Source organism: Halyomorpha halys, unplaced genomic scaffold (genome assembly GCF_000696795.3).
Source record: "Halyomorpha halys isolate HHAL.00 unplaced genomic scaffold, Hhal_1.1 Scaffold1001.1, whole genome shotgun sequence".
Taxonomy (NCBI): Eukaryota; Metazoa; Arthropoda; class Insecta; order Hemiptera; family Pentatomidae; genus Halyomorpha; species Halyomorpha halys.
The window spans coordinates 15401-30645 of record NW_027104681.1 but is presented as its reverse complement, the minus strand read 5'-3'; the positions used below and the strand labels follow the sequence as shown (position 1 = coordinate 30645).

The 15245-nt window shown below is 30.2% G+C and overlaps 1 protein-coding gene across 1 annotated transcript in view; it reads left to right on the top strand.

Annotated features, from left to right (window-relative positions):
- LOC106687735 (Golgi-associated PDZ and coiled-coil motif-containing protein-like) overlaps window positions 1–9858 on the top strand; it is a 65644-nt gene extending 55786 nt beyond the window's left edge. Inside the window, exon 3 of the mRNA XM_067048569.1 lies at window positions 9576–9858. Coding sequence (XP_066904670.1) covers window positions 9576–9683 — 108 coding nt within the window. The 3' untranslated portion in view covers window positions 9684–9858. The remainder of the gene's footprint in view (window positions 1–9575) is intronic.
- Window positions 9859–15245: the final 5387 nt, after the last annotated feature.

Below are 15245 nucleotides of genomic sequence, written 5' to 3'. Positions count from 1 at the left end.
TAATTTATTTATTAAATAATTCAAAAATTGTATCCTTATTTATTTCAACAGTCCAACGTTTCGGCCTGTCTGAAGAAATTGAAATAATTTATGTTATAGAATAAAACAGAAGATATATTTATTTGTGAAAGACAAAGTCTTGTACATGTTTCATTACATTAAAGATACAGTTTTATAACAAAACCTGGAGTCCGTTACAAAAAAAACAACATAAAACTGGCTGGATAATACAAAACTATTAACGTAATATGCTTTAGTCTATAACATTAAACTTAATAATAATCAGAATTGTACGAAGATAGTCCGAGTGGCGGTTAATAAGGGTACCGAAATAGTAGAAAAACTATTTATTGCTAAACAGCGTTTCGGGCATCATCAGAGCTATCTTGATTGAAACAACCTACTTCAACAGTTGTCATGTACCTCTGTATGTACCTCTTACAAAAACCATGTAAAGCCCACCAGGCTGATCTGGTATTATATGAATAACTTAAAAAACAGTTGTCATCCTTGTTTCAATGAAGACAGCTCTGGCGAAGCCCTGCAAAGTGGGGCGAAACGTTGGTTAGAATTAATAAAACTAATATTGAAGCACAATGAGGGTTACTATATAAAAACTATTCATATTTTATGTAGTATATATATATATATATGACAATATCATAGATAATCATGTTTAAATAAATAATTCAATTTTTATCCATTTTTGTCTCAACACATATTATTTTTATTTTTTATTTTTCTTAAGCATATCCTACATTATGTCTAATTACCTAATTAGTCAACTTTTACATTAAAACCAAAATTAAAATTCATTTATCACAGCCACTTGTTAAAACTTTATCACGTGATAACGTTATAACAAGTGATTGTGATAAAATAATTTTAATTTTGGTTTTAATGTAAAAGTTGACTAATTAGAAATTGTTGTTATGACCTGGGCAGAATAGCCTGCATGAAGTTGAGTGTTTAAATAGTTTTTAGGCCGGATTGCCCGAAACGTCGGACTTATAAGAAAAATAAAATGTGTTGAGACAAAAATGGATAAAAATTTAATTATTTATTTAAACAAAATTAACCAGTCTATACGATTATACGGTGAAGTTTGTCGAATACAGCAATAGCGAAGTATCTCCGGGTCTGCTGGTAAACTATAAATATTAGCACAATTTATTAAATAAAATTTCTTAAAGTTACTTTTTATAGACCTGTGTAATAAGGGGCCTTAAATGATCTGTGTTGGGTCAATATTTTATATTTATATTTCGAGTTATAATTGCCTCTTGGAAACTGATGATCTGTTCGGAAATATCCGAAGGCGAAGCCGCCTGTAGATGACTGGAATGCTTTCTATATAATTGTTTATAATTATAATTTAGAGAGGAATGTAATTACGGTGACTAATGGAAACGGATATAGCCACCTCCGGGGTAGCTAGGCGCTGATTCGTTTTGGTCCCAGCTAGGAGCCGTTACTTCAAGTATATCTGGTTAAGTACGGTCTAAGCTAAATGGTTAAAATAAAATAGAGTAAACCGTCGTTACTTCAGTACAGGTTTTGCTTATTTGGTACTACAGCTTCCTCATTTTTCAAAAATTCTTATGTCAAACATATCTCAACTTTAAATTGTCACCTGCTGGACATACGGATTTCAGCTATGGGGCTCCACTAAACCATCGAATTCCTCTCGAATCCAATCCTTACAGTCCAATATCCTTAATGCTCCTTACTTTGTCAGTAAGAAGCATTAAATGAAAGTAATGAAAGTACATTCATATTTTTTTGGAACTATATTCAATATATAAAATCTATATATGTATATATATAAAATCTAGTTATACACTTTTGTTTTCTTCTTTCAATTTTTTGACATTGCTTAAATAATTTAAATCTTAAATTGATTTATTTCCGGGATAATGTTAAGCTTAGAGATATTACCTCATATTTTAAGAGAGTAGTTTTTTATTTCTCACATTTACCCTTCGTCGTAAACCTTCGTCTTGCCCCACAGTATCTTTTAATAATACCCCTCTTATTCCTGTTGAACAGATCCGTTACTTAGGACTAAATCTGGACAAACGAATGACATGGAATCCTCATACAAGACTGAAAAGACAGGAAACTGCTCGTCGATTCCGACTATTACAACATTTACTAGACAAACGGTCCAAACTTCCAATCCATTACAAAAGACTGATCTACATGACAATTATAAGGCCTATTTGGACATACGGGGTTGAGCTATGGGTCTCCACTAAACCATCGAATTCCTCTCGAATCCAATCCTTACAGTCCAAAATCCTTCGTAAAATACTTAACGCCTCTTACTTTGCCACAAATCAAATCATCCATCAGGACCTATATATTCTATATGTTACCGATTTGGCCAGAACCAGATACCAATCCTTCTATAATAAACTTCCCAACCACCCAAACCAACTCGTTTCTAACCTTATAGAATTATAGAAATTCAGTCAACATGAATAGAAACAACGTTTTAATTTAAACTATGAAAAAAGTCAAATGAACAAGAACAAAGGCAAAATCACTAAACTAGGTAAACTTGAACTTGTAGTGGTAACTTCTCAATGTTTTATGTCAACTGAGAAGGTGTTCTGTTGGCCCGAGATGAATCAGAGTCTGTTCTCTTCATTCATTCTAATACCTTGTTACAATTGCCATGGTGAAATAAAAACACTGGCGATATCTATGTAGACAAGGGGTGTTACGGCTGTCATGGTGAAATAAAAACACTGGCGATATCTACGTAGACAAGGGGTGTTACGGTTGTCATGGTGAAATAAAAACACTGGCTAGATCTGTGCATACAAGAGGTGTTTCGGTTGTCTTGGTGAAAACAAAACACGAGCGATATGTTCAGACGAGTGGGTTTTGTTTTTGGCGAAGGCGACAGTTTTTGATTTTGGAACACGTATGTTCAGACGAGTGGGTTTTGGTTTAGTGAAGGTGACGGTTTGATTTTGGAACACGTTACGATTGTTCAATGTGAAGTGGTAATAGTTTAAAGGCCCTCTGTCTGTAGTGTTTGAACTGAAATATCACCATATGAGAAATGTTGTCATATATGTTTTGTTTTTCAAAATTATGGTTTTCTACTTCAATGGAATTAAAAAGAATTAATCTCGCAAGAACGATTTGAATTAAAAAAAAGCGATTTACTGTAGGTACCACAGAAGATCAAAGTAACCCCGGTTCACGGTATATCTGATTATTTATTTAACAGTCAGTCATTTACTGTACAGTACAGGTTATTTTAACTCTTGTTAGTTTAATCCTGTTAATTTGTTATTTTGAGCTCTAAATTAACTAGTAATTAATTATCGGTTACTTTTTTTCCATCTCATCCTGCCGTTAGAGTTCGTCTTTGAACTTTGATCTCCTCCGGTGCAATCCCCTTTGATATGGAAACAATCTCTCCGATACTGAATTAAGAAAAAAAATTACTGTCAAATTCTCTTCTTTTTTTTCCTTACAAGTCGTTATTAATTATAATTTATTACATATTATCTAATATATAAAAATGAATATTTGTTTTTTGGTACTTCATACACTGTCATCCCGTTCATCCGATTGTAATGGATCTTTTTGATAAAAGTTCAGGCAAGATTATAGTTCTAGCTGTTTTCCAATTTTAGGTGTTTTTTTAAATATTACTCTATTAAACTATCTTAAAGTTTCCATTTCCTATTTTAAGCAAATATTTTAAAAGGGATATAGGACCGTATCTCCCCGGGGGTCTTAGTGGGGCGGGTCAGACTAGGAAAGATTACCTTTTTTGTGTATTATGATCCCCTCAATAAATAAAAAGTGAAGAAAGCTTAATTTTTTTCAGTAAAAAAAAGTTATCATCAAAATTATGCATTTTTGGCGCGTAGTTCAAAAAGTTTATATTCATTCATGGTTATTATATGTCAATCGATTTATTTATTTCTGAAGAATAATAAAAAGTATAACTTTTTCTGTTATATCATATTTTATTCCCTAAAAAAATAAAATAAAAACATAATGAGGATTTCAATAAATTAGCTCAAAAAATTTCAGAGAAAGATTTTATTTCTTTTTATGTAATTTTTTCATTTATTTATTTACTTTTATTCTTTCTTATCCTTATTTCTTCAAGTACATAGTTTGATTATGTTCATTTTATTTATCTTTCTGTTTGTTTGAATAACAATAAATTCGATAAATACGGCTAACATTAATTCTTAACTTCTTTCTTAATTTTTATTCTTATTTTATTTTAAATTATAATATAAAAGTGATTAGCTATCTATTGCCCAAAAACGTTGTGGCATCTTGTAATATTTGTCAGTAAAAAAACTTTTGAATAAAAATAAAGGCTTAAAAATCCCATCGTTAGTTATAGCCTGTTATCTAATATATAAAAATTTATATTTGTTTGTTCGTACTTTATGCAATGCGATACGGTTCATCCGATTGTGAGCGGCTTTTTTGGTATGTGTTCAGGATTTTCCGGTAAGATTATAGGCTGGTCCGATTTTTTCGGTAATGTTATGAATAAAATTAAGCATTTTTGGCGTAGCTCAGAAAGTATACATTTCATTCATGGTTATTATATGTCAATCCATTTGTCTTTTTCTGAAGCATAAGAAAAAATATTTCTGATTCTATTAAATGTTTTTTTAATTCTCTAAAAATAAAAACAAATGAGGATTTCAGTAAAGTAGGTCAACAGATTTTTTTTTGTAGTAAAAAGAAAAAAAAGAAAAAAATTGAGTTTTGTATTTTATGGGTTGCGAATTGATATGCTGCATGGGGTGGGCGTTTTGTCTAATTTGTCCAGCGTACTGAACAAAACCAAAGAAGAAGAAAAAAAATTGCCCATCTTGTCTGTAGAGCAACTGGTCAATTAGTTTAAACGACTAAATTGTTAGTATAATATTAATCTTGAGTTAATATTTAATTATCAGATTGTATATAATTTTAGAGTAAGGTGGTACTGTTGAAGGCTAATAATTTTGCCCATTATGGATTGGACAAGATTAAAATAAATGGACAAAATCTTAAATGTATTAATTGTTGAAATAAAATTAGAATTACGACTCGAAACGACAGTTTATCTGCTACGTTACTTCATTCTTCCTCCTTCCTACTTCCCTTCTTTCTGAAACGCTCAACTCGTTATTCCTCTTCACAAATATTGTTCAAAATTGGAAACGTAAAGAATGATTTTATAGACTTAGTCATTTTGCCAAATAAAAGGCTCTAGTACTTTATAGAATTACAAATATTTTTATATTTAATAAAACTTTAGTGTTGAAAATCATGTAGTAATTTAATGATTATATTTTTATATGATGATTTATTTATTGTACTAATATCATTTTTCTTTGTTACAGGTAAGTTGAATTTTTTGATCGGTAGAAATTGTTGTGGTAAGTCATCAGTAGAATGTTTTTTTAACTACTAATTATTTTAAGTATGCAGGTTATGTCAATTTATATTTATATATTTTTCATCGGCTGAACTATATATTTTTATTATTTTCATAGTAAAATCCATCCGAAATCGTTGTAACTAATTAAAAACAAATATACATAACATTATATGAGTTTCTTGAGGATCGGTCTATGAGACAACTATATTTAGGCGATGCATCGTAACTTTATTCTTTGCATATTCATGCATTGCAAGGAAAAAAAAAATTCCTTAAAAAAGAATTTATACATCTAATTATTAAAAATTACAATGTACAGGGCATTATTTTATATTAATAATTTTAACCATTACTTACATTTGTCTATTTCAGTGTGTAACTACGATGCTGTGTTATCATTATCTCTAGGTTTGTCCCTGAACTGAATAGGGTTGAAATGGAGAATAACTCTTCCAAACTTGAAATAGAAAATTGGTTCGGTGCGTGCATAATAAAACTTACACTTACCGTTTTGTTTAGATTGGTAGGTTTTTGTTGAAGCCATCACTATTTTCGAAAACAAAAATTAGTATGAAATTACTGGTTTTATGACTGTGTTGTAATGTCTTATTTTTGCTTTAGACAATAGTTTCTTCTTATTGTAAATATTTCCTGTTGCGAAGCTTAGCCTTTCCAACTTCATAATTTTCTCCTTTATGCTCTCTTTCTCCAAACTGTTATTGCATACTAGCTCTCCCAGATCTTCAAATTTCTTTGTCACTCTTATCTGTCTATATATATCGTTTCTATTACTTTTTTCCCTTGTCATATATTCTGTCAGTTCGTAGGAGACTTGAGGGCCTGCTTTTTCCGCTATTTCTTTCAGAGTATTGGTTTGACTAATTGCTTCTTTCTCTGTTTCCGACAGGAGAGCTAAATCGCCTGCAAAGGCTAGGCAGCTCTCTTGTATGTGGTTGTTCTTGGTCTCCCCTGCGTTATTTATTTTCCAGAACTCTATCACAATTTTATCGAGTACTATGTTAAATAGGATTGGTCATAGGCCGTCTCCCTGTCTTAGTCCTTGTTTTACCTGGAAGGATTTGCTGATTAGTCCCTGGAACTTTACTTTGGATTTTGTGTTCAACAGTGTTAATTTTATCTATTGCTTATTTTATTTTATTATTCAATAGTTTTTATTGTTACATTGGTTCAAAATTTGACTATTTCATTGTATCCTTATTTCTTCATGTAAATAGTTTGTTTACGTATATTTTATTTATATTTCTGTTTTATCTACATGTAGAGATTTTATTTTATTTTTTTTTTCATTTCTTTATTATATTTTATATTTTTACAAATTTAAGTATTGATATGATTATTTATCACTTTTACCTACTGCCCAAATTTGTGGCAGGTTGTATTATTTATCAATAAATAAAAGTTAATTATTAGGAAAAGTAACAAAAATATAGTTTTTTTTTTAAGTTAATGGTTTTATTAACCGGGGATTAACCTGTTTGTCAATATAATGATATCCTTTTAACACGGTTTTCATTACTATGATCATGGAAAAATAATCAGTTCATTTCTATGGATCAAGAAATATATAGCGTTGAGAGATCTCAAAATATTTTCCTTCTGACTATCGAACAGTTCGGCTAGCATTTTATCTTAAATGCTCATTATTATAAAGAACATAAGTTGGGACAGGTATAATAATCATATTTCCAATGGTAAAACTAATACCTCTTCTGATACCTTCTTCAGATTACGGCCATTTCGAAAGGAGCAGACTGCCTCGAGCGCGGTTGCCTTGCTCCTCACATATTTTCGAAACATCTTTATTATGGTGACGTGATTCGAACCCTTGTCTGGACCAGTCATTACTGCTTAATGATCGGTGTGCGCGCCTCCTATACCTGATGGAGCGATTCGAAACACGTCCACATAATAAAGCTATTTCGAATTGCCGTTCCTGCATGCTGCAACAACTATAGCGGATTCACAATTTATAACTGTACTTCTAGCATGTTGAAACTGATTTGAATATATTTTATAAAAATTATATCATTATAGTGTTTTAGGATGGTTTGTTATCTTGGAAGATTATATGCTACGATGGTGTTACGATCTCCAACTGTTAATTAAGATTCATGCTTATTTTGAATATAATTATAGTTATAATAATTTCTGTATTGTAAGAATTTCTTATTATGCCGTAGGATGAATAAAACATATTAAAAAGAATCGGTGAAAGACCATTACTTTTCAGAACTATGTGTACAAATCGACACTGTATACATGTTCACGCCCCCTTACCTTTACAATTCTTGTAATTTTTATTTGATTTTCAAGAGTAAGTAACAGTGATATGTGGTGTATCATTTGAGGGCATTCTATTGTTCTCTAATTACCATATCAATTCGAAAGGGGAAAAGGCAAGGAAAAATTTATATAAAATCCATCCATACTTTAATAAAAAATCAAAATTATCTAGTAGAAATAAATTAAATCTATATAAAGCTAAGACCCATGATTTATATAAGATACCTCCTCCATATGGAGATTTACTAACAAACTTAAAAATATTACAAGTATTTCATAAAAAATGGCTGAGAATTGTTAGTAACTATCCACATTACACTCGAATATTTAAAATGTAGTCTGAATTAAATATAGACACTGTACAAGATTACACATATAGGCTGACACATAATTTCTTCCACTCATTAAGGCCTCTTATCCGAGAAATATGAAATTACACTAAAACTACAACCCGTACTCGGGGCTTTATTCAACCATGTTGCCCAATTACATTAGGTTGCTACAGTACACAACATACCAATCAATCCATGATCGGACATAATAATATATTATTAACATGTTATAACAATAATTTTTTTTTTTACCCTCTTTTTCTTTTACAATCAATACTCGTCTACAAATACTAAATACAAATATTTTATTTAATTTATTTTATTATTTTTTCTTACTTTATCAAATTAATAATTTCATCACATTTAACAATTTTATTTTCTTAACTTAACAATTTTATTCTCACTCTCACTCAGACCTCCCTTTCCAGTGATCCGCTATCCACTTTCGATCCGTTAAACAAATTTATCATGAGACGGCAATGTGGAGTCAAATCAAAGACATGATAGTCATCGCAGTAGATCCGTTTATACAAAGAAACATATACATTTAAAAAAAATAATATATAAATTTAGGGGAAAAACAAACAAAACAAACAGTCAGTCAAAAGAAATACTTCAATGAATAGATAAGTTAAAATAAATAATTTAATAAATAAATAAGTTAAGGGAATACATTTAAAAAAAAATGAGATGGATAAAAGATCCAAACATATATTAATGTAAATATAAATCATTGATATGTATTTTATTCTATTCAATGTAATGTATTTTATTTTAATTCAATAATATTTTGTTTTTTCCCTTTTGGTTTGTTTTACCAAAATGTAAAATAGAGTAATTATGTAAAATATATGAAAATATTGTATAGTGGGCTACCCCAAAACAATATGGTAATTATTGTACATTATAAATCTATGCAATAAATAAAAATTCTAACGTCTTCCTAAGGCCCTAACCATGGAATTTCCAATGAGGCTGAGATAATATTATATTCCGATTGCAAATAAAATTTTAACACGAATTAATTTCAGGAACTTTATTAATCCAACGCGTTTTGAAGGCGTAAATCTCCAAAACCACAAATAAATAACAAGAAAATTTATAAGGTTATTGACGATTTACGTACGAACGGTGCCGAAAATCTAACAAACGTTAAGGTTCAATTTCAGAATTTAATTTTCCGTAAAAATCCGCCATTACAGTAGATGTATTTATTTATTGAGGCATCATGATGATGATAGGTTCCTCCTCGGCAAGGTTATGATTCATACGGAAAATTGAATTCTGAAACGATTTTATTCATCACAATTGTATTGTTTTCTCACCAATTCTGTTTGTCAAATTACTGTTAAAAATTGTAGGCGGTTGTTTTCGGTTTTCACGATGGACAGTATCGAATTACCCAGGTTAAAAAAAAAATTGAGTTACGCAGTTAATGATTATCAATATTGCGATGTACTAATTTATAAATATTTTTTATGCTCATGATCCTATGATCATTATTTTTTTTTCTACTTAAGATGGAATCCTCCCGAGAGCGACACATCCAGATAAAGGCCTATTTCCAAAGAGGAGTCACTGATATGGTATATTGCTCGGCCAAGCCTGCGCTTTCAAGTTATTCTTAGCGACTAGCGTTTCTTAAACCATCTAACATGGACCTCAAGATAATTTTTCCTGTTCCAGTTTGAAATATCGCAATAGGCTGCATATCCTGTAGTTGAAAGTAGATATCTACTAACCAGCTACTAGAAATCTTCGACCATAAAAATAATATTTGTTCTCACCATTTTAATTTTTAATTGATCTTTCCCCTTTGTATGGAGTATATAGTAAGTGGAAGTGTGCGGTCGTGAATGATTTCGATTCTAAATAAATTTTTTAGAATTTTTTTTTTTTTAAGAAAAGATTTTCTTAATTCAAATAATCAACTCTCACTAAATAGTATATATATGTATTTAATATCAGCAACCTAGCTTAAAAACGAAAATTTGATTGAACAGCAATGATGTGTTCAAGGTTTTGGTTAATCATTCAAAGTGGTGAACTAAGGAATATTAGCCAAAATTAGTTGTATGAATTTCTGTTTGTACCCTCAGGATTGGATCTTTTTTTTTTTAATAATTTTTTTATTTTTTAATTATTATAGTATGTAAGCGATCATTCATCACTATTACCTATTGCCCACAACTGTGTGGCAGATTGTAATATCTATCAATAAATAAATCTATCAATAAAAAAAAAAATTGCTAAATTAAGTATTTTTATTCAGAAAAATGAATAATAATGTCAGCGCAGGAAGTCTCTTTGGAATAGTGTTCAGGGATCTTAAGGGATAGCGGTCGTATATAGTTAATGGATTGGAATTTAGAGTCAATTTGTCGTGAATTATTGAAACGGTTTGTGGCACTCGCTGTGACGAAAGGAATTTCAAGGTCATTGTGTAGCGTCTCGTTTGAAACATTAACAGGGGTGTAAAGTACTTGGTACTGAATTTGAATCGTTAGATTTTTCTGATTTTCGACTTTCCTGCTGTCCCTCACAATTCAATTTTCTACGACCAAAAGTGTTTTATTAGTACTTTACTAATGGTTAGTGTATTAGTCATTGATCATTTTTAACCTATCTTAAGCAAAATAATATTATTTTCACAACCAAATAATTAGTTATTCTATATTTTAATTTTTCCAAAATGGACCCTAAGATACAGTTTAATTATGTTATAGTTACAAGTATAATGTTTAGTCGATTTTTCTTGTTTTTAAAAGAAATATTAGTTTGAATTATACGTTATTGGATAATTTAAACAGTTTTTTCTTGTCAGACATTTTTGACTATATTTTATATTCCACGTAAAATAATGGCTCCATTGACGAGACGAAAACATTAGAAAGTAAAATCAAATTAATAGAATAATACAAATTTTTTTTTTTTGATTTGTGGAATTGGCCACTCCAGAAATCTTCTGCCTAATAAAATACTTAGAATCCGATAGTTTCGATTCCCTGACTGGAGGATAGTAACAATTACACCGAAGTGATATCCTCACAAAAAACGTTTATAAAAATTGATTACTTTTTAGTAATTCCTAAAAAAGCAAGACTTAATAGCATTCCATATGGCTTTTATCGCCATTGGACACTAACTGCTCCTGGTCCCTTGCCGAAGGATGATTAATACAAAACCATTTGTCCGTGATTTTTTTTTTATTTTAATCTCTAAGAATATAACCCTTCTGGGAATTTCTTCCAGGCTGGTAGATTTATGGGACTTATCTCTCGGAAGATGTCTGGGGATAGATTCCAGAAATAGTGTTGAAGATAAGTGGTCTAAGATTTGTTAAGGCTTGTTCGGATGGATGACAGCAACTGACAAATAATTTGTTCCGGGCTCTTATCAAAGAATTAAAAATACTTGATGAAACGGTGTCTGAATTAAGAGAAATACTAATAAGTTGGTTCAATCAAAAATATTTTTTTAAAAATATATATTTATTGCAATTTACAACTGTAACTTTACATAAAAAAACATTGATTAAATTTGATGTTAGATCAAAATGGAGTGATACAAGCATGTAGAGCAACTACTCATTAGTAGCACTCCAATCATATTTCAACACTAGAAGGTCTCGAGGCCATCTTCTTTTCAGGTACCTCAGAGGATTGTCAGAAATATAAGAGGAAGCAAGGTTAGATACTAGAGGGACTGTAACTTTACATAAAAAACCATTGATTAAATTTGATGTTAAATCAAAATGGAGTGATACAGGCATGTAGAGCAACTACTCATTAGTAGCATTCCAATCATATTTCAACACTAGAAGGTCTCGAGGCCATCTTCTTTTCAGGTGCCTCAGAGGATTGTCAGAAATATAAGAGGAAGCAAGGTTAGATACTAGAGGGTTTTGATGGTTAGGGAGTTTATAATGGAAGGATTGATATCTGATTCGGGCTAAATCGGTTACATGTGTTACAATGAGGTCTTTATGGATGATTTTATTTGGGACAAAGTGAGGAGTATTGAGTATTTTGGATTGTAAGGATTGGATACGAGAGGAATTCAAAGGTTTAGTGGAGCCCCAAAGCTCAACTCCGTATGTTCAGATAGTACTTATTAGTCTTTTGTAATTAATTAAAAGTTTAGACCGTTTGTCTAATAAGTGCTGTAATAGTCGAAATGGACTTGCAGTTTCCTGGTTTTTCAGTCTTGTATGAGGATTCCAGGTTAGTTGTTTGTCCAGATGTAGTCGAAAGTAGCGGATCTGTTCTATGAGAAACATTATTAAAGGATAATGTAGGGCAGTAGGTTTACGACGAAGAGTAAAGGTGATTTCAAAAATAATAAAGCATAATAATATATTGCGATGCAGTTTGACTGAACCTTAATAACCTCAAAAATATATATCATTATCAGTCCATGAAAAATTTTTCAATACTAATATCCAGATGCTGTATTTTTTTTTTATTTTCTTCTGAGTGTACGTTACTAATAAATTTTCTTAGAAGACTGTGTTAATATATTATCTTGGTTAAATATTCAGCGTATTTGACCGAATGTGGGTCGAGTTTTTTTTTTTTTTTTTTTTTTTTTTTTTGAGATTGTTTCCGGTAAAATGTGTTTTCGGAAAAAATTTAGTTCAACCAAAATTGGTGCTTTCAAGTTGCTTGCTAGTTAATTTTAGTTTATACTTACGTCTGGAGGACTATAAAAGACATTTTATATTGTTAATAAGTGAAAATTGTTTAATTCTCACTCATTTAATGAGGAAATGCAATAGCAGAATTTGTTTAAAACAGAATTAAGGATAAATGATTCTTACTTTCGAGAAAATTGGTATATTTAACTAGAGAGATAGCAGACTTAAATCTTCTTTAAAAAAAAAAAAAAAAAAAGTGAACCAAAAACAGGGCAACTGACCACGCCCTCAGAGCTCAGGTTTTCATTGATATTAATAGGAATTCCTTCAATATGGGAATTTATGACCTATAGTTTAAGATGTTAAACTCTTTTAAATGACAAATCTGAGCTTCACAGCATTTTGTTTGTTTTCGTTTTCGTCGGCTTAATTCTTGTTTGGTTAGTGTTTTGACGTTTTTAAACTATAATAAAATAATGGGGGTAAAAATTAGGAGGGAAAACAATAAACCAATAGGGTGGAGAAAAGATGATGTGGCGATGCTGTTAGCGATTTTATTATCTCCTAAATCTTACAAGGTTACTAAACAAGAGGCTCAGAAAATCCGCTATGAGTTTCTCTGCATTTAATATATAACATGGACTTTAAATTAGAGGCTGCTCAGAGTCCTATACTTATAAAACTTAGCATGTTAAAGCTTATCACATTTGATACATCATGAGTACCACTATTGTCATCTTAACTGAAACAGAAAGCAGCTAGTTTCCTCTGCCACGCCCCCAGAGTCCTTTATAAGGACCACCTTTATGGCTTCACTTTTTCTGGCAGCTCGCATCCTCTATTATATTCGTTCCTAAATTATTTAAACAGAGAATTGAGAAGAGAAAAGTAGGACATGTGCAATCAAAGCCGTAGGAGTAGCTAATGAAGACCGCTGGTAAAAAAAAAAAAAATCGTTCAAAGTATTTTTTTATTTCGTAGTAAATCAATTTAGCAAAAGCAAAAAAAAAAAATTAGTACAGCATCAAATGTTTGATTTAAAAAAAAAAATGGTTTTCTTCAATGTTAAATATTCTGTATATCCATACTCATAAGTACTCTATGATATCCATGATCTTGTGTTAAATGCAAAAAGTTCTAACATACGATATGTTAAAAATAATGGATTTAAAGTCTATATTATATATTCAATGCAGAAAATTGGATTTTCTAAGCAATTTACTTCGGAACCTTACTGTTGTATGGAATATAATTATTTACTTTTATGTCATTCTCTTTATATTTTCTTTATTCATTGGTTGTTATCTTGTTCTGTTCTTAGCCCTGATGAAGGCTAAACGTTCTGGTCGAAACGTTTCCAAGATTAAATAAGTTATTTCGACTTATTTGTGTTGTATTTTGACCCGCACCTCTCATCTCAACCAACAATCTCCTCGTATAAGTCATCCTCGGGCAACTATCTCTCATGATTATTTTTGATCTCATGTTCAAAGTATTCCATAGATCGTACAGTAGACTGAAGTTAGTTTGTTATAATCCTAATAGCTTTCTAAAAATCTGCAAGACGATCTCGATATAGGAAGTAACCGCATTTTACGGTACTATCTTCGAAATACGTCCAATTCTAAATAAAATCAAACTTCCCTTTTTTGTCAAATTTACTGTTATTCCAACCAAACACATATGTAATCACTGGAATCGTCATCAATAAATTTAATAAGTTATATAATTTTATGTTACATACTATTTATTATATCCACCTATTATCATTGGAACTCATAATTTTCCTGAACATTCTCTCATTACTAACGAATTTGGTTCTTAATAAACATTTTTATTGGTATTTATAACTGTTAATTGTGAATTTAGCCTTTTACTAGTATTGTCATTATAATTGTTTTGTTTTTAATTTTTTTACTTATTCATTTCTTTTAACTTATTTATTCGTTTTTAAATTGTTCCATTGCTGTGGATATTTTGTTTTTGATTTATTTATATATTTCTATTCATTGAATATTTCTTTTAATTTGTATTACATCTGTATAACGGATTGAAAGTTTTTTATGGATTACTGGAGAATGGGATTAGAAAGAATGGCGTAGATAAGGATGAGAACAAAAAAAAAAAAATATATGAATAAGGAAAATTATAACTTTGTGTGATATAATGAAGGTGAAAAAAATATATTAATAAGTAAAATAAAATAATATTTAGAGATATCGTATATAGGTTATAGTTAATTATTGATTTAAAAAAGAGAAAGTTGATAATTTTTTTTCTTGCATCTTTGTTAATATATGGTAGTGTTTATATATCCGATCATTGATTGATAAATATGCTGTGCTTTAGCATCCTGATGTACTTGGGCAGCATTGCCAAATAAATAATTTCTCTATGTCTTTATCTTACTTACTTTTCACAAATATGCAATGATTTGTTAGATAAGGTTCTATTAATTGTTATATTTTATATATATGTATATATATAAGTTACGGTATGAGTCAGCTGTTATTTCGATGTCAGCTGACTGAGGAGATCAGCTGATCGAGGGTAT